The sequence below is a fragment of the Oncorhynchus kisutch genome, unplaced genomic scaffold, assembly GCF_002021735.2.
Source record: "Oncorhynchus kisutch isolate 150728-3 unplaced genomic scaffold, Okis_V2 scaffold1190, whole genome shotgun sequence".
In the NCBI taxonomy this organism is placed as follows: Eukaryota; Metazoa; Chordata; class Actinopteri; order Salmoniformes; family Salmonidae; genus Oncorhynchus; species Oncorhynchus kisutch.
The window spans coordinates 27,187-51,932 of record NW_022263135.1 but is presented as its reverse complement, the minus strand read 5'-3'; the positions used below and the strand labels follow the sequence as shown (position 1 = coordinate 51,932).

At 45.6% G+C, this 24,746-nt stretch overlaps 1 protein-coding gene across 1 annotated transcript in view; it reads right to left on the bottom strand.

Annotated features, from left to right (window-relative positions):
- LOC109885136 (A disintegrin and metalloproteinase with thrombospondin motifs 7) overlaps nucleotides 1-24,746 on the bottom strand; it is a 47,266-nt gene that overhangs the window by 13,336 nt on the left and 9,184 nt on the right. The window contains exons 3-7 of the mRNA XM_031817904.1: nucleotides 22,481-22,661; nucleotides 21,159-21,355; nucleotides 8,778-8,861; nucleotides 6,439-6,563; nucleotides 4,842-4,991 (exon numbers count right to left, since the gene is read on the bottom strand). Coding sequence (XP_031673764.1) covers nucleotides 4,842-4,991; nucleotides 6,439-6,563; nucleotides 8,778-8,861; nucleotides 21,159-21,355; nucleotides 22,481-22,661 — 737 coding nt within the window. The remainder of the gene's footprint in view (nucleotides 1-4,841; nucleotides 4,992-6,438; nucleotides 6,564-8,777; nucleotides 8,862-21,158; nucleotides 21,356-22,480; nucleotides 22,662-24,746) is intronic.

Below are 24,746 nucleotides of genomic sequence, written 5' to 3'. Positions count from 1 at the left end.
ATTAAACCATGTGACACATCAAACCATGTGACACATCAAACCATGTGACAAGACCATGGAGAATAAGAGCAGCTGTCCACTGCACTGAAGCTAGGAAACACTGTCACCACCGATAAATCCGCAATAATTGAGAAATTCAATAAGCCTTTTTCTATGGCTGGCCATGCTTTCCACCTGGCTACGCCTACCCCGGCCAACAGCCCTGCACCCCTCACTGCAACTTGCCCAAGCCTCCCCCATTTCTCCTTCACCCAAATCCAAATCCAGATGTTCTGAAAGAGCTGCAAAATCTGGACCCCTACAAATCAGCAGGGCTAGACAATCTGGACCCTCTCTTCCTAAAATTATCCTCAGAAATTGTTGCAACCCCTTTTACTAGCCTGTTCAAACTCTCTTTTGTATTGTTTGAGATCCCCAAAGATTGGAAAGCTCCCACGGTCATCCCCCTCTTTAACGGGGGAGACACTCTAGACCCAAACTGCTACAGACCTATATCTATCCTACTCTGCCTTTCTAAGGTCTTCGAAGCCAAGTCAACAAACAGATCACCGACCATTTCGAATCCCACCATACCTTCTCCGCTATGCAATCTGGTTTCCAAGCTGGTCATGGGTGCACCTCAGCCACGTCAAATCAAATCAAATCAAATTTATTTGTCACATACACATGGTTAGCAGATGTTAATGCGAGTGTAGCGAAATGCTTGTGCTTCTAGTTCCGACAATGCAGTAATAACGAACAAGTAATCTAACTAACAATTCCAAAAAAAACTACTGTCTTATACACAATGTAAGGGGATAAAGAATATGTACATAAGGATATATGAATGAGTGATGGTACAGAGCAGCATAGGCAAGATACAGTAGATGATATCGAGTACAGTATATACATATGAGATGAGTATGTAAACCAAGTGGCATAGTTAAAGTGGCTAGTGATACATGTATTACATAAGGATGCAGTCGATGATATAGAGTACAGTATCTACGTATGCATATGAGATTAATAATGTAGGGTAAGTAACATTATATAAGGTAGCATTGTTTAAAGTGGCTAGTGATATATTTACATCATTTCCCATCAATTCCCATGATTAAAGTGGCTGGAGTAGAGTCAGTGGCATTGACAGTGTGTTGGCAGTAGCCACTCAATGTTAGTGGTGGCTGTTTAACAGTCTGATGGCCTTGAGATAGAAGCTGTTTTTCAGTCTCTCGGTCCCAGCTTTGATGCACCTGTACTGACCTCGCCTTCTGGATGACAGCGGGGTGAACAGGCAGTGGCTCGGGTGGTTGATGTCCTTGATGATCTTTATGGCCTTCCTGTAGCATCGGGTGGTGTAGGTGTCCTGGAGGGCAGGTAGTTTGCCCCCGGTGATGCGTTGTGCAGACCTCACTACCCTCTGGAGAGCCTTACGGTTGAGGGCGGTGCAGTTGCCATACCAGGCGGTGATACAGCCCGCCAGGATGCTCTCGATTGTGCATCTGTAGAAGTTTGTGAGTGCTTTTGGTGACAAGCCGAATTTCTTCAGCCTCCTGAGGTTGAAGAGGCGCTGCTGCTCCTTCCTCACGATGCTGTCTGTGTGAGTGGACCAATTCAGTTTGTCTGTGATGTGTATGCCGAGGAACTTAAAACTTGCTACCCTCTCCACTACTGTTCCATCGATGTGGATGGGGGGGTGTTCCCTCTGCTGTTTCCTGAAGTCCACAATCATCTCCTTAGTTTTGTTGACGTTGAGTGTGAGGTTATTTTCCTGACACCACACTCCGAGGGCCCTCACCTCCTCCCTGTAGGCCGTCTCGTCGTTGTTGGTAATCAAGCCTACCACTGTTGTGTCGTCCGCAAACTTGATGATTGAGTTGGAGGCGTGCGTGGCCACGCAGTCGTGGGTGAACAGGGAGTACAGGAGAGGGCTCAGAACGCACCCTTGTGGGGCCCCAGTGTTGAGGATCAGCGGGGAGGAGATGTTGTTGCCTACCCTCACCACCTGGGGGCGGCCCGTCAGGAAGTCCAGTACCCAGTTGCACAGGGCGGGGTCGAGACCCAGGGTCTCGAGCTTGATGACGAGCTTGGAGGGTACTATGGTGTTGAATGCCGAGCTGTAGTCGATGAACAGCATTCTCACATAGGTATTCCTCTTGTCCAGATGGGTTAGGGCAGTGTGCAGTGTGGTTGAGATTGCATCGTCTGTGGACATATTTGGGCGGTAAGCAAATTGGAGTGGGTCAAGGGTGTCAGGTAGGGTGGAGGTGATATGGTCCTTGACTAGTCTCTCAAAGCACTTCATGATGACGGATGTGAGTGCTACGGGGCGGTAGTCGTTTAGCTCAGTTACCTTAGCTTTCTTGGGAACAGGAACAATGGTGGCCCTCTTGAAGCATGTGGGAACAGCAGACTGGTATAGGGATTGGTTGAATATGTCCGTAAACACACCGGCCAGCTGGTCTGCGCATGCTCTGAGGGCGCGGCTGGGGATGCCGTCTGGGCCTGCAGCCTTGCGAGGGTTAACACGTTTAAATGTCTTACTCACTTCGGCTGCAGTGAAGGAGAGACCGCATGTTTTCCTTGCAGGCCGTGTCAGTGGCACTGTATTGTCCTCAAAGCGGGCAAAAAAGTTGTTTAGTCTGCCTGGGAGCAAGACATCCTGGTCCGTGACTGGGCTGGGTTTCTTCCTGTAGTCCGTGATTGACTGTAGACCCTGCCACATGCCTCTTGTGTCTGAGCCGTTGAATTGAGATTCTACTTTGTCTCTGTACTGGCGCTTAGCTTGTTTGATAGCCTTGCGGAGGGAATAGCTGCACTGTTTGTATTCAGTCATGTTACCAGACACCTTGCCCTGATTAAAAGCAGTGGTTCGCGCCTTCAGTTCCACACGAATGCTGCCATCAATCCACGGTTTCTGGTTGGGGAACGTTTTAATCGTTGCTATGGGAACGACATCTTCAACGCACATTCTAATGTCCTAAACGATATCATAACCACCGTCGATAAGAGACAATACTGTGCAGTTGTATTCATCGACCTGGCCAAGAATTTCGACTCGTCAATCACCACATTCTTATCGGCAGACTCTTTGTTTCTCAAATGACTGCCTCGCCTGGTTCACCAACTACTTCTCAGACAGAGTTCAGTGTGTCAAATCGGAGGGCCTGTTGTCCGGACCTCTGGCAGTCTCTATGGGGGTGCCACAGGGTTCCATCCTTGGGCCAACTATTTTCTCTGTATACATCAATGCTGCTGGTGATTCTCTGATCCACCTCCACGCAGACAACACCATTCTGTATACTTCTGGCCCTTCTTTGGACACTGTGTTAACTACTCTCCAGACGAGAATCAATGCCATACAACTCTCCTTCCGTGGCCTCCAACTACTCTTAAATGCAAGCAAAACTAAATGCATGCTCTTCAACCGATCGCTGCCCACACCTACCCACCTGTCCAGCATCACTACTCTGGACAGTTCTGACTTAGAATATGTGGACAACTACAAATACCTAGGTGTTTGGTTAGACTGTAAACTCTCCTTCCAGGCTCATAATAAGCATCTCCAATCCGAAATTAAATCTAGAATCAGCTTCCTATTTCACTCATGCTGCCAAACATACCCTAGTAAAACTGACTATCCTACTGATCCTTGACTTCGGCGATGTCATTTACAAAATAGCCTCCAACACTCTACTCAGCAAATTGGATGCAGTCTATCACAGTGCCATCCGTTTTGTCACCAAAGCCCTATATACTACCCACCACTGCAACCTGTATGCTCTCGTTGGCTGGCCCTCGCTTTATATCAGTCGCCAAACCCACTGGCTCCAGGTCATCTATAAGTCATTGCTAGGTAAAACCCCGCCTTATCTCAGCTCACTGGTCACCATAGCAGCACCCACCTGCAGCACACACTCCAACAGGTATATTTCACTGGTCATCCCCAAAGCCAATTCCTCCTTCGGCCGCCTTTCCTTCCAGTTCTCTGCTGCCAATGACTGGAACGAACTGCAAAAATCACTGAAGCTGGAGACTCATATCTCGCTCACTAGCTTTAAGCACCAGCTGTCAGAGCAGCTCACAGATCACTGTACATGTACATAGCCCACCTGTAAATAGCCCATCAAACTACCTCATCACCATCTTTTTATTTATTTTGCTCCTTTGCACCACAGTACCACTACTTGCACACTCATCTTCTGCACATCTATCACCCCAGTGTTTAATTTGCCATACTGGAATCATTTTGCCACCATGGCCTATTTATTGCCTTACCTCTCTTATCCGACCTCATCTGCACATGCTGTATATAGACTTTCTCTACTGTATTATTGCCTGTATGTTTGTTTATTCCATGTGTAACTCTGTGTTGTTGTTTGCGTCGCACTGCTTTGCTTTATATTGGCCAGGTCACAGTTGTAAATGAGAACTTGTTCTCAACTAGCCACCTGGTTAAATAAAGGTGTTCTCAACTAGCCTACCTGCTTAAATAAAGGTGTTCTCAACTAGCCTACCTGCTTAAATAAAGGTGTTCTCAACTAGCCTACCTGCTTAAATAAAGGTGTTCTCAACTAGCATACCTGCTTAAATAAAGGTGTTCTCAACTAGCCTACCTGCTTAAATAAAGGTGTTCTCAACTAGCATACCTGCTTAAATAAAGGTGAAATAAAGAAAATAAAAAATATCCAACCATGTGACAGAAATGTATGAGGTGCGGTGTCAGTGTGAGTGTGTGTGTGTGTGTGTGTGTGTGTGTGTGCGTGTATGTGTGTGTGTATGTGTGTGTGTGTGTGTGTGTGTGTGTGTGTGTGTGTGTGTGTGTGTGTGTGTGTGTCCATGTGCACATGCGATGCACTTACTTGTGCCCGAGCTCGTGGGTGACGGTGAAGGCCAGCGGCAGGCCCGTGTCCTCACTGATGCTGCAGCTGCGGTGGGGCTGACACATTCCTGCCACATGAGACAGGCCCAGGGTCTCACAGGGCTTATTGATGGCCGTACAGATGTCCTTTCTGAGGAGAGGAGGGAGAGGAAAGGGGAGGAGGGAAGGAGAGAAGGAGAGGGGAGGAGGGAGGGAGAGGAAAAGGAAGGAGGGGAGGAGGGAGGGAGAGGAAAAAGGAGGAGGGAAGGAGAGGGGAGGAGGGAGGGAGAGAAGACGAGAGGATGAGGGATGGAGAGGGAAAAGGAGGAAAGAGGGAGAGAAGGAGAGGACAGAGGGAGGGAGAGGAAAAGGGAGGAGGGAGGGAGAGAAGACGAGAGGATGAGGAAAGGAGAGGGAAAAGGAGGAAAGAGGGAGAGAAGGAGAGGACAGAGGGAGAGAAGGACTGAGACATTGTAATAAGGAGCACAACAATGACCTTTAACATCATCACTTCCTATTCTTGACATGTGTTTAATGTTCTCAATCTATCAAGACCATGACCGGTGGGATGAGTCTCTGTGGAAAAGCTACTTAAATTAAAACAATTGGAGAAAAGTACAACTCAGGAGCTCCAACTACCTTCTGAAAAAGGTCCAGGGAATGTCACCAAATCTCTGGAAATATCCTTGTTGTTGTGGCGCTGCTCAAATTCAAGTTCTGGTGGAGCCTCTAATTGCACTCGTTTGTCAAACAAAAGAGTCGTAGTTTAATGAGTGGCTTTGAGTGGAAAGCGGTCTCATCAAAGAGATGGCGCGAGGGAGGAAAAAAAGGTCTATTCAATTAAGAAGGGAAAATACAATTAGTTTCTGGTGGTAAACTACAGCGAATAACAGTCAGGCCATCAATGGGAGGAGAAGGTAGGCAAAGGATCTCAAGGCTGTTTTGTTCCAGTATGGTGTTCTACATGTAATGGCTCATATTCATTCCATTCATCGTGTTAAAAGGACTGTCCTCCATGACTGAATGGTGAGGAGAAATACATTTTGGGTGTTTCGAGATAAATAAAATAGGACAAATCCTTGCGAGGAGGACCACTTCCTTCAGCTTCGAGGACGGCACCGAAAGGTACTACTATTCAGAAAGCACAAGTAAGGAGAGGAAAGTATACTGAACAAAAAATATAAACGCAACCCCGTGTTGGCCCCGTGTTTCATGAGCTGAAATAAAATATCTCAAATGTTCCATGTACACAAAAATCTTATTTATCTAAAATGATTGGGCACAATTTTGTCAATGAGAATTTCTCCTTTGCCAAGATAATCTATCCACCTGACAGGTGTGGCGTATCAAGAAGATGATTAAACAGCATGCCCATTACACAGGTGCACCTTGTGCTGGGGACAATAAAAACCCACTAAACTATGCAGTTTTGTCACACAACAAAATGCCACAGATGTCAATTGACTGATTTTCTTATATGAACTGTAACTCAGTAAAATTTTTGAAATAGTTGCATATTGTCTTTATATTTTTGCTCAGTATACATCCTCTCCCCAATAGACCGCAAATGGAATTCAGCCTTGATGGGAGTGGATTACCTGGTGAGAAGGACGGCCACGTCGTGATGGACCGCGTGTTCTTCTCCCTTCACGTTAAGCCGTTTCTGCCACTTACAGAAGCTGCTCAGGCTGTTGTCAGCGTGGTGGGTGATCTTCAGGTCTTCCTGCCAACCACAGGGATGTCATCGTTACGTTAGACAATGAAACATCAGATACCTTCATGAACAGGGGTGAGGTTTTCCAAAGCTGTGTTGCTTATGGCATCTGATGTCATAATGACATCATTTCCTGGTTGTAAACTGCTTCTCTGGTTGAGAGACCTTTATCTGGTCCCTGTAGAGCAGTAGTCAAGTAAACACAGGTTACACACCTTTTGTGGGAAAAAGCATTGAAAGTATAGGAAGCATTACAACCAGAGAGTTTTCCCACCAATTTTGTTTTACCCCTACATCACTGCTTTAGAGGCATTTAAGTTGCTGTGTCTACTAGACAGCCATTCTAGAAAGTAATACAATTGGTCATATTATCATAGCTTTGAGCTATTAGCTCTTGATGAAGAGTTAGATTCACCTTCAGGAGTCAAAACTGCATTCAAGGTTCAAATGTGCACTTTCAAGCATGATTATGACAACCCATTAAGAACCATATTATGGCCAACCACAGACTTTACTCTGCAGGGATGTAAACATCGACAGTCTAGTAGTCTACGTTGTGTGTCAACGTATAGACACTACAGTGTCAGTGGAATATTTGAAAAAAGGAAAAACCTGTTCTCTTTTAATAAGTTCAATTTTCTTTTTTTTATAGCAGAAGTCAGTGCAAACGAACGTGTTTCGGCGACAGGCTTAGTCAGCTTTAGACAAAGGCTTTGCCTAAATGCCTCTGTTTGCTCTGACCTCTGACCTGCTAAATAAATACATTACAAATTAAAAGAAAACAGGTTCTTCCTTTTTTCAAAGGAAAATGTATGCCTTTTGAAATCGGCACCCAAATACTTTTTTCAACTACAAACTTTTGAGTTGATCAGGCCAATTCCTCTTTCAAAATATAGACATGAAACAGAGACCTCTAGAGCAGTTCCAGACGATTTGGTTAGGGAATGGTTAGGAAACTGACCCTACATGCCCTTTCTCAGACTACATCATTCCCATTAGCCAGTAACCACGACTTCAGAGAGATTTGTTTCAGCACATTACACTTCCTAACACATTGTGGGAAGGGTGTAGGGGCCTATACTTCCTACACTGGGAGCCAGTGGTGTTCTGATGTAAAATGCTGTTTGAAGGATGTAACTGAGGCCTTGGCTGTGATGATGACAAGGCTGAAGGATGTAACTGAGGCCTTGGCTATGATGATGACGACAAGGCTGGAGGGGGAAGAGGATAGAGACAGTAGTCAGACGGGGCTAGCGCTATCCATCTCTCACTCTCTCGTTCTCGCTTTCCTTCTCTCACTAATGAGCTTCTCTGTTATCACCCCTCCACCAACAAAGTAAATCTCTAGAATGTTGCAGTGCAATAGACAATCCTTTCCCCCAAGACTAGGATATTATGGCACAACATTACAAAGATGGACAGTGAAATAGACACTGCTTCACAGTTGAATAAACAGAAAGGCAGGTAGCTATGTACTGGCTCTCGCTCTCTATTTCTCCATTTCTCCATTTCTCTCTCCCCGTCTCAATCTGTCTCATACGGAGTCGGTCATCGCCTGCAGTCAGAACTTCCTCAGATCATTACACAAACGAATCATATTATTTGATCGTTTACGGAAAATGACATTGGAACTAGTTTAGACCAATTACCAAGAGCATAACTGCTTCGTTTCAAGCGACAATGCATGATCATACACTAGTTTTAACAAGAGTGGAGTCTCGACGCCATCAAAAGAAATGTAACTTTGCGACATCTTTACAATGTGCGTCACATATTCCATTTCCTCGTATGACACTGGGACTCAAGCCACTTGAATCTGTTATTGCAGCCTACTGGTGTTAGGATTTGTGATCAATTCATAATTAGCTATTTTTGTGTTACCTTTTTTGTTGTTGTGTTTTATATGGATAAAATCTAATTAAAATATATTGTTGTGGTCAGTCTGACAGTTTTGTTTTAGGGTACGATTAATGGTCATTGTCATTAAGATCTGGCAGTCATTTTATGCCACAAATGAACCCTTTATAAGTCTTTCAACACTGATTCAGTAAATCTGTCTTTAAAACGGAGCTCTAATGACAGTGGTTTACTAATGGTGTTTTGTAACGTGCAGGCCTGAGCTGTGGTTCTCTTACCTCTTCCTTCTCCAGCAGGATCAGACCAACCACTACGATGTTGTAATGGTGTTTTGTAATGTGCAGGCCTGAGCTGTGGTTCTCTTACCTCTTCCTTCTCCAGCAGGATCAGACGAACCACTACGATGTTGATAGGGTTTCCAATGCTGGCATCATGAAACAACCCCGACACCTGAAACAGAATGGACATGATTTAGACTCAGTGGGTTGGGCCAAAAACCTGTCCTTCTCAACAAATAGGCAATCCAGTACCATTATGTTGTATTGTCTTTCATTGAGACCACGTGTGGTATACAGTTCATATGAGGTATATCACAATAATTATAAATAAAGGACTGTCTTGTCTAATGAGGAATGTTTCCTACGACACTGGCAAGGCAAAGCAGACAGTGATGATTAGTTATACATGAGTCTGTCTGGAAAATCCCTTCAGAAACACATAAGAATGATTGATAACTTTGGTCAACTTTCTGTTCCCTGCCTCCTGGGTGGCGCAGTGGTTAAGGGTGCTGTACTGCAACGCCAGCTGTGCCACCAGAGACTCTGGGTTCGCGCCGAGGCTCTGTCGTAACCGACCAGGAGGTCCGTGGGGCGACGCACAATTGGCCCAGCGTCGTCCGGGTTAGGGAGGGTTTGGCCTGTAGGGATATCCTTGTCTCATCGCACACCAGCGACTCCTGTGGATGCATGACTTTCAACCTTCGTCTCTCCCGAGCCCGTACGGGAGTTGTAGCGATGAGACAAGATAGTAGCTACTAAACAATTGGAACCACGAAATTGGGGAGAAAAAAGGGTGTATTTTTTTTATTTTTAAGATTTAAAAATAAAATATAAAATTCAACTTTCTGTTCCCTGCTCACATTTCTCCAAAGCAACAATGTGATGCAGAAAACAACATCCACGGGTCTCACTTCTGCAGATTACAGCGTTAACATGTTCCATCTTTCCAGTTGAGGTTTAGGAGACATGGCCAGGTTATCTGAACGACACAATTACCTCGTTCAGAAGGGTATAATACTTATTTTTCTTTAGGTATTTGGAAAAGCTCTGTACACACACACTCCTTCCCTCCCTCTCTCTCCTTCCCTCCCTCTCTCTCCTTCCCTCCCTCTCCTCATTCCTTTCATCCATCCCTTGCTCCCTCTTATCTCTCAAGCTGTTGTAGTGAATTAAGGGTTCCTTTGATTCTCTGGTAACAACAAACAACCACTGCAGTAGCAGCAGCAGCTTTCACCCGGGCTGATTAACAACATCTTGGAGGCAGCCGCCCACACACACACACCTCAGGTCACATTGTAATACACACACACACGCTGGCTTTATGTTTCTTGTCCTACATTAAGTAGGGGCTCAGGAGGCTCACTGAACGGGTGCTAGGGTGCCTGGTTAAATAGAAAGTGAGAGCTCATTTTCACTAAGAACTGCTTCCCTTCTCCAGGAGGAGGGAGGCAGTCGGCATCAGACTAATAATGTGTTTGAGCCAAGTGCTGGGTAATGCATTTAGACTGGTTTAATCAGCCCCAACTCTTCCAGGGTTACTTATACGTTAAGACTGGTTTAAATCAGCCCTAACTTCTTTCAGGGTTACTTATACGTTAAGACTGGTTTAAAATCAGCCCTAACTTCTTTCAGGGTTACTTATACTTTAAGACTGGTTTAAATCAGCCCCAACTCTTTCAGGGTTACTTAGTCCTTGTTATGTTTAGAAGTCAAGGACCCAATGCTGTCACCTTTCCTGTTCTGACTTGGTGTGATAAAATAGCGGACCTATCTGACGGAAAGAAGCAGACGTTCAAAATAGACGCGTTCAGGACGGCTTGTCTTGAAGTGATCCATCTAATGAATTGTGTGGATCATTTTGAAGCTGTTGGTAGACAACCACTTGTAGCTGTCAAAGCTAGACCTATCCAGTAAGGTGGTGTCTCACACTGCAGCATAGGAACTGATGAACCTTGAACAAGCGCCACACATTGTAATGACATAGACATAAAGCAGGGCTAGCCAACCCTATTCCTGGAGAGCTACCCTCCTATAGGTTTTCACTCCAACCCTGTTCCTGGAGAGCTACCCTCCTGTAGGTTTTCACTCCAACCCTGTTCCTGGAGAGCTACCCTCCTGTAGGTTTTCACTCCAACCCTGTTCCTGGAGAGCTACCCTCCTGTAGGTTTTCACTCCAACCCTGTTCCTGGAGAGCTACCCTCCTGTAGGTTTTCACTCCAACCCTGTTCCTGGAGAGCCACCGTCCTGTAGGTTTTTAACTCCAACCCTGTTCCTGGAGAGCCACCCTCCTGTAGGTTTTCACTCCAACCCTGTTCCTGGAGAGCCACCCTCCTGTAGGTTTTTAACTCCAACCCTGTTCCTGGAGAGCCACCCTCCTGTAGGTTTTCACTCCAACCCTGTTCCTGGAGAGCTACCCTCCTGTAGGTTTTCACTCCAACCCTGTTCCTGGAGAGCTACCCTCCAGTAGGTTTTCACTCCAACCCTGTTCCTTGAGAGCTACCCTCCTGTAGGTTCTCACTCCAACCCTGTTCCTGGAGAGTTACCCTCCTGTAGGTTTTCACTCCAACCCTGTTCCTGGAGAGCCACCCTCCTGTAGATTTTTAACTCCAACCCTGTTCCTGGAGAGCCACCCTCCTGTAGGTTTTCCCTCCAACCCTGTTCCTGGAGAGCCACCCTCCTGTAGGTTTTCACTCCAACCGCAGCTGTAACTAACCAGATTCAGCTAATCAACCAGGTAATTATTAGAATCAGGTGCAGTAGATTAGGGTTGGAGTGAAAACCTACAGGACAGTAGCTCTCCAGGAACAGGGTTGGAGTGAAAACCTACAGGACAGTAGCTCTCCAGGAACAGGGTTGGAGTGAAAACCTACAGGACAGTAGCTCTCCAGGAACAGGGTTGGAGTGAAAACCTACAGGACAGTAGCTCTCCAGGAACAGGGTTGGAGTGAGAACCTACAGGAGGGTAGCTCTCCAGGAACAGGGTTGGAGTGAGAACCTACAGGAGGGTATCTCTCCAGGAACAGCCCTAAAATAAAGCAGTGTATAACACCTTAGTATGTCCTTTACAACATAGATGTGTGCTCTATATAAAGGTTTTTAATGTGTTTGGATGTGTTCTGATCTGTTCACAACAACACTGAGTAATATTTACCTTCTCCATTGAGTCATCATTGGTCAGAGTGATGCATTGTGGTCATGGACCAAAGCTTTTGGATTTCACGCTTGAGAAAATGAGTCATTAACAATACTTGCAGTGGTGGTCAAACGTATCAAATTATAGGCCTACTTCGTCTGATTTAGGACCAAAAGTTGGTCCAGTGAACTTTACAAAGCCACACCAAACCGCAACCTTATGTGGGTATTGAATAATATTGGGACTTTTGAGCTGAGCTGATATTATGAACTGAGTTTCGGGGATTTTAAAAAATTCCCCTGACATTGGTCAAATCGGGATCCCCTCCGTGGAAACAATATGAACGTACATTTTTTTTTAAATGTTTACTTTGACTTTGTGTGAACGTTTTTTCAAAAATGATCCTGACATTGGTCACATTGGAATCCATGACCGTCCCTTGTTGGTGTCAAACCAACTTCTAACTCTGCAGGCAGGGCTTCGTCATAGTGACATTGCAGACAGCATATCACCAGCACAATGTATGAAGGGACTCTTTCATCATAAATGCTATTTGTCCCCGAGTCCCAGTACTTGCTCCACTGCCGAAGGCAGGGAAAGCCTTCAGTATAAAAGAGATGAAACGCATAGCTGAACAAATAGCACTGCACTGGAACTCAAATAGGCATTGTGCCTGCTGCCATGTACCCGACTGATACAACTGGTCTATCATACTAGGTACGGTCCAAACTGTTCCCAACATGAAAGGCGTTTTGAAGTGAAACTGCACACCACCAATGTATATGTCGTTGTAATGCGGAGAATATAAATACCAGTAGTTTAGATCATCATCGAGACACATCACTCTCTCACTAGCTGCATTTCATTTGACCCAAAACACTATTATAAGTTTTGGGAATATTTAAATACTATATTTAAATACTCTGTCATCCTGCATATCAATGTAGTTTGAGGACAGCATCCCACAGAAGACAGACGGACAGTATCACGTGAGAGCTGTCGAAATACCATCTTTCTTCACCCTTTTAATGAGTTTCAACATGGCCGTCCTCACACTAGTCTAGTCAACACACTTAGACAATGGAAAGCTCCTGCATCTCCCGAGGAAGATGATGACATCTCTGTTTGTTTTGCTTCAGGGCAATTCCATGGTAACAGAATTAGGAAACTCTTGATTTTTCACTTTAAAATGTACAGTTGTGGACAAAAGTTTGGAGAAAGACAAATATTAATTTCCACAACATTTGTTGCTTCAGTGTCTTTAAATATCTTTGTCAGATGTTACTATGGGACACTGAAGTATCCTTACAAGTATTTCATAAGTGTCAAAGGCTTTTATTGACAATTACATGAGTCAATATTTGCAATGTTGACCCTTCTTTTTCAAGACCTCTGCAATCCGCCCTCTCATGCTGTCAATTAAATTCTGGGCTACATCCTGACTGATGGCAGCCCATTCTTACATAATCAATGCTTGGAGTTTGTCAGAATTTGTTGGGTTTTGTTTGTCCACCCACCACTTGAGGATTGACCACAAGTTCTCAATGGGATTAAGGTCTGGGGAGTTTCCTGGCCATGGACCCAAAAAATGTATGTTTTGTTCCCAGAGCCACTTAGTTATCACTTTTGCCTTATGGCAAGGTGCTCCATCATGCTGGAAAAGGCATTGTTCATCACCAAACTGTTCCTGGATGGTTGGGAGAAGTTGCTCTCAGAGGATGTGTTGGTACCATTCTTTATTCATGGCTGTGTTCTTAGGCAAAATTGTGAGTGAGCCCACTCCCTTGGCTGAGAAGCAACCCCACACATGAATGGTCTCAGGATGCTTTACTGTTGGCATGACACAGAACTGATAGTAGCGCTCACCTTGTCTTCTCCGGACAAGCTTTTTTCCGGATGCCCCAAACAATCGTAAAGGGGATTCATCAGAGAAAATGACTTTACCCCAGTCCTCAGCAGTCCAATCCCTGTTCCCTTTGCAGAATATCAGTCTGTCCCTGATGTTTTTCCTGGAGAGAAGTGGCTTCTTTTCTGCCCTTCTTGACACCAGGCCATCCTCCAAAAGTCTTCCCCTCACTGTGCGTGCAGATGCACTCACCTGCCTGCTGCCATTCTTGAGCAAGCTCTGAATGGTTGATTGCAATCTTACTGGCAGCAATATCTTTGCCTGTGAAGCCCTTTTTGTGCAAAGCAATGATGACGGCACGTGTTTCCTTGCAGGCAACCATTGGCTGACAGAGGAAGAACAATGATTCCAAGCACCACCCTCCTTTTGAAGCTTCCAGTCTGTTATTCGAACTCAATCAGCATGACAGAGTGATCTCCAGCCATGTCCTCGTCAACACTCACACCTGTGTTAACGAGAGAATCACTGACGTGATGTCAGCTGGTCTTTTTGTGGCAGGGCTGAAATGCAGTGGAAATGTTTTTGGGGGATTCAGTTCATTTGCATGGCAAAGAGGGACTTTGCAATTTATCTGATCACTTTTCATAACATTCTGGAGTATATGCAAATTGCCATCATACAAACTGAGGCAGCAGACTTTGTTGAAAATTAATATTTGTGTCATTATCAAATGTTTTGGCCACGACTGTATACTAAACAAAAACGATTGATTTCAAAGTTTAACAAACCATAGAACTCTAAGCACAAGGTCTGGCAATGTGTTTTTGTGAAATGTTCAGTGGAAATTGTTAAAAGTAGTTGTGCAGCATAGAGTTGTTTTTTTACTTTGAAAATCAAATGGTTTTTGTTTGGTATATATTTAAAAAGTGAAAAATCGGAGTCTCAGTGTAATTCCGTTACCGTGGAAGTGCGCTTCACTCACTGTATGATCACTACAGTCTCCCTTGACACAATAACAGGAGGCTGTGGAGTTCAAAGCAGAGGTTTGCAGGGCTGAAAACAAGACACCTGAGAGGATGTGCAGGATAATGTGTGTTTCCTCTTCTTCTTATTGTCCACTTGATCCGGTGAAGCCAGGGGAGCTCTCTGTTATTGAAATCCCCTTTCCTGATACACCGTCCTGTGCTAGCCCTCCTTGACAGCTGCAGCCGGACCCAACAGTTACTGTGTTTTGGAAAAAAGTTTCCTAATGCGCTCAACGGCAATAGAGCGAGGACGAGGTCAGATGACTTGGTCTGGCCTCCGTCCAGGAAGTGCTAAAAACACAAGGGTCAGTGCACAGGAAGTTGTAGTCATTTGGAAAATGAAAAAATATATACATAAAAAAGAGGGATGAGGGCTACAGGACATGGGAAGGAGCGATAAAAGAGAGGGATGAGGGCTACAGGACATGGGGAAGTTGTGATAAAAGAGAGGAATGAGGGCTACAGGACATGGGGAAGGAGTGAATAAAGAGGGATGAGGGCTACAGGACATGGGGAAGGAGTGATATAAGAGGGATGAGGGCTACAGGACATGGGGAAGGAGCGATAAGAGATGGATGAGGGCTACAGGACATTACCAAGATGGCGTAGCAGTAGGTCGTCCTGTCCTGTCGTGTCCCTGTATATATCGTTTATTTTTCGTTTTTTACATATTTTCTCCACATATCTCTTTGAAAACATTTTGCTAAACCCTAAGCTTCCAAATACTCTCCTGCAACCCGACTCACCCAATGTAGCTATTTTTCCTAAAGTATTTATATTTACTTCGGAACCCCTCAACTGAAGCTAGCCAGCTAACCAGCGGGTATGCTAGCGGTCTCCAGCTAACCGGTCATCAGCTAACCTGTAGTTCGGAAAGCTCTCGCCTGTTCGTACAACGCGACTTTAACCAGAGCACAACGGACCTATTTATTTTTCATCCCCGGATTCCCACCGCAAACGGAACATCTTTCAGCTGGATTTTTCAGCAACTAGCTATCTAGCTAAACCGCAACCTCGGATTACTCCTGGCTAGCGTTTCCACCCACTTAGCTTGAAGCTAGCCCGGCCGTAGCACCTGCGCTACCACCGTAGCATACTCCTGAGCTACAATACCCGGGCCCACGACCGGTCTACCGATGTCATCGCATGAAGAGGAATAAACAGACTCACCCCATCGCGACGTCCCCCAAAGGCTAACTCTCTAGCCCTCGCTATCTCCCTGCTTGCTAATTCGGCCTGCTAACTGCTAGCTTGTCCAGCTCCGGCCCGCTAACTGCTACCTTGTCTAGCCCGGGCCTACAAACTGTTAGCTTGTTAGCACAGGCCTGCTAACCGCCTGAATCGCCGCGTCTCAAACGCTCACCGGACCCATATTTACTTTCTATCTCTTTTGACTTTTAATTTGTTTATACCTTCCGGAAACCTGCCTCACCCAATGTGATACGGAATCGCTATTATTTATTTATTTATTTTTAGAACACACTCAAGAACCTCCAGAAGCTAACCAGCTAACTAGCTACAAGCTATTTAGTCATTGTTCGTTTTTTTTAAACCTGGATAACACTCGCCAGGCCAGCTTCCCTGCCCCACCCACCGCTGCCCCCTGGACACTGATCTCTTGGCTACATAGCTGATGCACGCTGGACTGTCCATTAATCACGGTACTCCATTCTGCTTGTTTGTTCTATCTGTTGGCCCCGTTGCCTAGTCTACGCCATTTTACCTGCTGTTGTTGTGCTAGCTGATTAGCTGTTGTCTCACCTACTGTTTTAGCTAGCTTTCCCAATTCAACACCTGTGATTACTGTATGCCTCGCTGTATGTCTCTCTCAAATGTCAATATGCCTTGTATACTGTTGTTCAGGTTAGTTATCATTGTTTTAGTTCACAATGGAGCCCCTAGTTCCACTCTTCATGCCCCTGATAACTCCTTTGTCCCACCTCCCACACATGCGGTGACCTCACCCATTACTACCAGCATGTCCAGAGATACAACCTCCCTCATCATCACCCAGTGCCTGGGCTTACCTCCGCTGTACCCGCACCCCACCATACCCCTGTCTGCGCATTATGCCCTGAATATATTCTACCATGCCCAGAAACCTGCTCCTCTTATTCTCTGTCCCCAACGCTCTAGGCGACCAGTTTTGATAGCCTTTAGCCGCACCCTCATACTACTCCTTCTCTGTTCCGCGGGTGATGTGGAGGTAAACCCAGGCCCTGCATGTCCCCAGGCACCCTCATTTGTTGACTTCTGTGATCGAAAAAGCCTTGGTTTCATGCATGTCAACATCAGAAGCCTCCTCCCTAAGTTTGTTTTACTCACTGCTTTAGCACACTCTGCTAACCCTGATGTCCTTGCTGGGTCTGAATCCTGGCTCAGGAAGGCCACCAAAAATTCAGAGATTTCCATACCCAACTATAACATCTTCCGTCAAGATAGAACTGCCAAAGGGGGCGGAGTTGCAGTTTACTGCAGAGATAGCCTGCAAAGTAATGTCATACTTTCCAGGTCCATACCCAAACAGTTCGAACTACTAATTTTGAAAATTACTCTCTCCAGAAATAAGTCTCTCACGGTTGCCGCCTGCTACCGACCCCCCTCAGCTCCCAGCTGTGCCCTGGACACCATTTGTGAATTGATCGCCCCCCATCTAGCTTCAGAGTTTGTTCTGTTAGGTGACCTAAACTGGGTTATGCTTAACACCTCGCCAGTCCTACAATCTAAGCTAGATGCCCTCAATCTCACACAAATCATCAAGGAACCCACCAGGTACAACCCTAACTCTGTAAACAAGGGCACCCTCATAGACGTCATCCTGACCAACTGGCCCTCCAAATACACCTCCGCTGTCTTCAACCAGGATCTCAGCGATCACTGCCTCATTGCCTGTATCCGCTACGGAGCCGCAGTCAAACGACCACCCCTCATCACTGTCAAACGCTCCCTAAAACACTTCTGTGAGCAGGCCTTTCTAATCGACCTGGCCCGGGTATCCTGGAAGGACATTGACCTCATCCCGTCAGTTGAGGATGCCTGGTCATTCTTTAAAAGTAACTTCCTCACCATTTTAGATAAGCATGCTCCGTTCAAAAAATGCAGAACTAAGAACAGATACAGCCCTTGGTTCACCCCAGACCTGACTGCCCTCGACCAGCACAAAAACATCCTGTGGCGGACTGCAATAGCATCGAATAGTCCCCTTGATATGCAACTGTTCAGGGAAGTCCGGAACCAATACACGCAGTCAGTCAGGAAAGCTAAGGCCAGCTTCTTCAGGCAGAAGTTTGCATCCTGTAGCTCCAACTCCAAAAAGTTCTGGGACACCGTGAAGTCCATGGAGAACAAGAGCACCTCTTCCCAGCTGCCCACTGCACTGAGGCTAGGTAACACAGTCACCACTGATAAATCCATGATTATCGAAAACTTCAATAAGCATTTCTCAACGGCTGGCCATGCCTTCCGCCTGGCTACTTCAACCTCGGCCAACAGCTCCGCCCCCCCCGCAGCTCCTCGCCCAAGCCTCTCCAGGTTCTCCTTTAACCAAATCCAGATAGCAGATGTTCTGAAAGAGCTGCAAAACCTGGACCCGTACAAATCAGCTGGGCTTGACAATCTGGACCCTCTATTTCTGAAACTATCTGCCACCATTGTCGCAACCCCTATTACCAGCCTGTTCAACCTCTCTTTCATATCGTCTGAGATCCCCAAGGATTGGAAAGCTGCCGCAGTCATCCCCCTCTTCAAAGGGGGAGACACCCTGGACCCAAACTGTTACAGACCTATATCCATCCTGCCCTGCCTATCTAAGGTCTTCGAAAGCCAAGTCAACAAACAGGTCACTGACCATCTCGAATCCCACCGCACCTTCTCCGCTGTGCAATCTGGTTTCCGAGCCGGTCATGGGTGCACCTCAGCCACACTCAAGGTACTCAACGATATCATAACCGCCATCGATAAAAGACAGTAGTGTGCAGCCGTCTTCATCGACCTTGCCAAGGCTTTCGACTCTGTCAATCACCATATTCTTATCGGCAGACTCAGGAGCCTCAGTTTTTCGGATGACTGCCTTGCCTGGTTCACCAATTACTTTGCAGACAGAGTTCAGTGCGTCAAATCGGAGGGCATGCTGTCTGGTCCTCTGGCAGTCTCTATGGGGGTGCCACAGGGTTCAATTCTCGGGCCGACTCTTTTCTCTGTGTATATCAATGATGTTGCTCTTGCTGCGGGCGATTCCCTGATCCACCTCTACGCAGACGACACCATTCTATATACCTTCGGCCCGTCTTTGGACACTGTGCTATCTAACCTCCAAACAAGCTTCAATGCCATACAACACTCCTTCCGTGGCCTCCAACTGCTCTTAAACGCTAGTAAAACCAAATGCATGCTTTTCAACCGGTCGCTGCCTGCACCCGCATGCCCGACTAGCATCACCACCCTGGATGGTTCCGACCTAGAATATGTGGACGTCTATAAGTACCTAGGTGTCTGGCTAGACTGCAAACTCTCCTTCCAGACTCATATCAAACATCTCCAATCGAAAATCAAATCAAGAGTCGGCTTTCTATTCTGCAACAAAGCCTCCTTCACTCACGCCGCCAAGCTTACCCTAGTAAAACTGACTATCCTACCGATCCTCGACTTCGGCGATGTCATCTACAAAATGGCTTCCAACACTCTACTCAGCAAACTGGATGCAGTCTATCACAGTGCCATCCGTTTCGTCACTAAAGCACCTTATACCACCCACCACTGCGACTTGTATGCTCTAGTCGGCTGGCCCTCGCTACATATTCGTCGCCAGACCCACTGGCTCCAGGTCATCTACAAGTCCATGCTAGGTAAAGCTCCGCCTTATCTCAGCTCACTGGTCACGATGGCAACACCCATCCGTAGCACGCGCTCCAGCAGGTGTATCTCACTGATCATCCCTAAAGCCAACACCTCATTTGGCCGCCTTTCGTTCCAGTACTCTGCTGCCTGTGACTGGAACGAATTGCAAAAATCGCTGAAGTTGGAGACTTTTATCTCCCTCACCAACTTCAAACATCAGTTATCTGAGCAGCTAACCGATCGCTGCAGCTGTACATAGTCTATTGGTAAATAGCCCACCCTTTTTCACCTACCTCATCCCCATACTGTTTTTATTTATTTACTTTTCTGCTCTTTTGCACACCAATATCTCTACCTGTACATGACCATCTGATCATTCATCACTCCAGTGTTAATCTGCAAAATTATAATTATTTGCCTACCTCCTCATGCCTTTTGCACACATTGTATATAGACTCCCCCTTTGGTTTCTACTGTGTTATTGACTTGTTAATTGTTTACTCCATGTGTAACTCTTTGTTGTCTGCTCACACTGCTATGCTTTATCTTGGCCAGGTCGCAGTTGCAAATGAGAACTTGTTCTCAACTAGCCTACCTGGTTAACTAAAGGTGAAATAAAAAAATAAAATAAAAAAAATGGGGAAGGAGCGATAAGAGATGGATGAGGGCTACAGGACATGGGGAAGGAGCGATAAGAGATGGATGAGGGCTACAGGACATGGGGAAGGAGCGATAAGAGATGGATGAGGGCTACAGGACATGGGGAAGGAATTATAAATCCAAACATGTCACAATACTAATATAACAGAGATGAGGGTGAAACACATGGAAGCATCTAGCATTGAGCCAGCCAAGATGGGATGTTTTGGATGATGTTGTTGACATGGATGTTACATAACATCGCCTACAACAGAATTACTGTCAAGGCTGCAGCCTACCTAAGCAAAGAAGCTAATGTGTAAATCAAGTTATTTGAAACCTAGTTCCCTAGAACTATAAGAAAGTTACTGGGATGGATTTAGAGTAGGGTCAAGAAGTTTGCACTGGAAATAAAAAAAAAGTTAATTTCAGCCGACCAAAGGCTACTTCCATCTGACACCCAGCACACTAGCCCATATTTGGTAATAGTGGGAATCAAACTCACAACTTTGGTGTTGCTGACACCCTACCAAAAGAAAACCCAGTGAGACAGAGAGGGCCTGCAGACACAATGTTCATGACAGTCAGTACAGACGGCTAGCAGACACTAACGATGTTCATGACAGTCAGTACAGACGGCTAGCAGACACTAACGATGTTCATGACAGTCAGTACAGACGGCTAGCAGACACTAACGATGTTCATGACAGTCAGTACAGATGGCTAGCAGACACTTACGATGTTCATAACAGCCAGTACAGACGGCTAGCAGATACGTACGATGTTCATGACAGTCAGTACAGACAGCTAGCAGATACGTACGATGTTCATGACAGTCAGTACAGACGGCTAGCAGATATGTACAATGTTCATGACAGTCAGTACAGACAGCTAGCAGACACTTACGATGTTCATGACAGTCAGTACAGACAGCTAGCAGACACTTACGATGTTCATGACAGCCAGTACAGACGGCTAGCAGACACTTACGATGTTCATGACAGCCAGTACGTAGCTCTCCACGCCCTTGCTGCCGTGGTACTCCACCATCTTGGAATCGGCCACCACCAGCGTTTCCACCCACTTCTCCCTGCTGATGGAACGCTGGCGTATCCTCCTCTTCCTCCGCTGGCGTCTCTCCCAGCGCTCCCGTTGCCTCTCCACATGTTCCAACGCCGCAGCGGGATCTGAGGGCGGAGCCATGACAAATATAAGTCAGACTTGTTTTGTGTTATCCTTGATTGGTTTGAACTTCGTTACACCATATATTAGTAAGGCATGTTTATGTAAAACATGTTATGTGTTTGATCAGGTCAGTTACACCAACTATAGTCAATAGTGAATTTACCCAAAACTGTACATCATATGTATGAAGAGTCAGCTAAGTGCCAACAGCGTTAGAACCCTATACAGTACACACTGATGCATTGTGTTGAACATAACATGTACTCTATAAAGAAACATACAACAGAGACAATTCAGTCTTTTCTAAATGTCTTGAGGGAATTCAAGTGAGCTTTACGCACGCTTAACCCTGTGAGAGAGGAAGTGGGGATTTTATGCATGCTTGAGACAGAAGTTTACAGTCTCTCCTAAAATGCCTGGTAAGCCAGATGATCTTTCCTGGTTCTCTCTAGCATCCCCAGCCATCTGCAGGATATTCCAACAATTCTCTTGACCTATTCCCTGTGGGTGAAGTCAAGACTCCAGTGAAGTGCACGTTCAAGTGAGTTCGAAAGAGTTATTTTCAAAATAGTTCAAGTCCCGGGGCCTGCAATGAATTCCTAATGGCATATTTACATATCTCTCTTGCATAATACTGCCTCTCGGATATTTCATCCGTCAATGTGTTTCAGGGCTTAATTAAGGCTCCTGGTATTTCAAACAGGCCCCATTACCAGCCCAACAGTTCCTAGGCCGTCTTCCTCCACCTCTAGAGAGTGGAATTCAGTGTGTGTGTGTGTGTGTGTGTGTGTGTGTACAGTGTATGTGTATGTGTTTGTGTGATAGATCCAGGTTGGGATAGGGATCTCTCCGTGCATCGGCCCTGTTTGAATACTTAGAAAATGCATCCTCCCTTGCCTAAAGCATGACTGATCTGGCACCATCTGGATGGGTTTGGTTGGATCTGACATGTAAAATCAGTTGTTGTCAGAAGTGGGATCTTTGTTTTGTCCAATCCGACATTGTGAGATTGGTGATTAGTTCAAGGAAGGGAAGGAAAGGTGCATCTTTAAAGTATTGGAACAGCCACATCCTCTAAGGCCTCTATAATGGAGTGTGTGATGCCAGGTCACGACGGGAGGCTTCACCTTTGACCCCACAGGTACCGTTGGTGGTATGGTCTCCAGAGATGGGCTGTACCAACTGGCTTTGGGTGGGGGAGGTGTGGCGCTTGTAGATAATGTGGACTTGTGGTGCCGTCAACTCATCACTAGACCGCTCCAATGGCCGGATAAAGAACTCCTCCTGGGACAGCTTGAACAGCCCAGTCTACAGAGGGAGGTAGGTCAGTATTGCTTTTGTTATGAGAAAAACATAGTGATCATATTGTACAGGGAGAAAGTTGGTCAGAAATACTTTATTAATACAAAAAAATACAGTCCTAAACAAGCACATTGTTTGGGTAAAAAGAGGGGAATAAAACAGTAAAACACATTCTACTGGGAGAACAGCTGCTTTGATATGGGGAGAACACAGTTAGCACATTCTACTGGGAGAACAGCTGCTTTGATATGGGAAGAACACAGCACATTCTACTGGGAGAACAGCTGCTCTGATATGGGGAGAACACAGCACATTCTACTGGGAGAACAGCTGCTCTGATATGGGAAGAACACAGTTAGCACATTCTACTGGGAGAACAGCTGCTTTGATATGGGGAGAACACAGCACATTCTACTGGGAGAACAAGGGATCACAACTGCTTTGATATGGGAAGAACACAGTTAGCACATTCTACTGGGAGAACAAGGGATCACAACTGCTTTGATATGGGAAGAACACAGCACATTCTACTGGGAGAACAAGGGATCACAACTGCTCTGATATGGGAAGAACACAGTTAGCACATTCTACTGGGAGAACAAGGGATCACAACTGCTTTGATATGGGAAGAACACAGTTAGCACATTCTACTGGGAGAACAAGGGATCACAACTGCTTTGATATGGGAAGAACACAGCACATTCTACTGGGAGAACAAGGGATCACAACTGCTCTGATATGGGAAGAACACAGTTAGCACGTTCTACTGGGAGAACAAGGGATCACAACTGCTTTGATATGGGAAGAACACAGTTAGCACATTCTACTGGGAGAACAAGGGATCACAACTGCTTTGATATGGGAAGAACACAGCACATTCTACTGGGAGAACAAGGGATCACAACTGCTCTGATATGGGAAGAACACAGTTAGCACATTCTACTGGGAGAACAAGGGATCACAACTGCTCTGATATGGGAAGAACACAGTTAGCACATTCTACTGGGAGAACAAGGGATCACAACTGCTTTGATATGGGAAGAACACAGTTAGCACATTCTACTGGGAGAACAAGGGATCACAACTGCTCTGATATGGGAAGAACACAGTTAGCACATTCTACTGGGAGAACAAGGGATCACAACTGCTTTGATATGGGAAGAACACAGCACATTCTACTGGGAGAACAGCTGCTCTGATATGGGGAGAACACAGTTAGCACATTCTACTGGGAGAACAAGGGATCACAACTGCTCTGATATGGGAAGAACACAGTTAGCACATTCTACTGGGTGAGAGATGGGGCAAAATTGCTTCAGAGAGAAATAAATGCAATCAGCTTCATGAAAATGTGCCATTAGGTTACAGTATTACATAAACACAAGTTATCTTGGGATTTATCATGTGATTATTTTCCCTTCCCTTTGGGAGCAAAACAAGGACGTATGAGAGAAAACGCACCAACTGAAATTGAGTCATAACTATAATGGCTAAATCGCGAATGCTCCGCAACAATGATTTAGACTTATGACAGTCTTCAACCCAGCAGTCTGGCCTCTGGGCTTCTGGCTCAGCCGTAGCTGTGGAACTTAGAGCGAGATGTGGCATTGTGCCAAATGATACGCTGTGGGTCTGGAGCCCGTCGATCTCTCCTCAATATATCCAATTGCTATCATTTTAAAGAAACAACATTTCCAGTCCAGTAAGTCCCCCTCCCCCAGGTTCAAAGAGTTTAAAAGGACAGATTCACTATACAGTATATACACCTTGGATTCAGCTAGAAGTTGACTGTTCAAGAACATGGACATTTAAGAGGATACTCTGAGAAAGTTTCCCCTTTGGCCAAAAGTCCCTTATTGTGGGGAAAACAAGCATTTACAGTCACTTAAACTTAGAAGTATCACAAATGTTTAGGTTTGCATGCAAATGTTTGAATTTCTAGAACAAGTGGAAAAAAGGCAGAAATTGAGAGATATATTATTAGAAAGGGAGAAAGGAATACAGTAATAATGAACAGTATGATGTTGTTGATAGGGCTTGTAGGGAGAAAGGAACACAGTAATAATGGAACAGTATGATGTTGATAGGGCT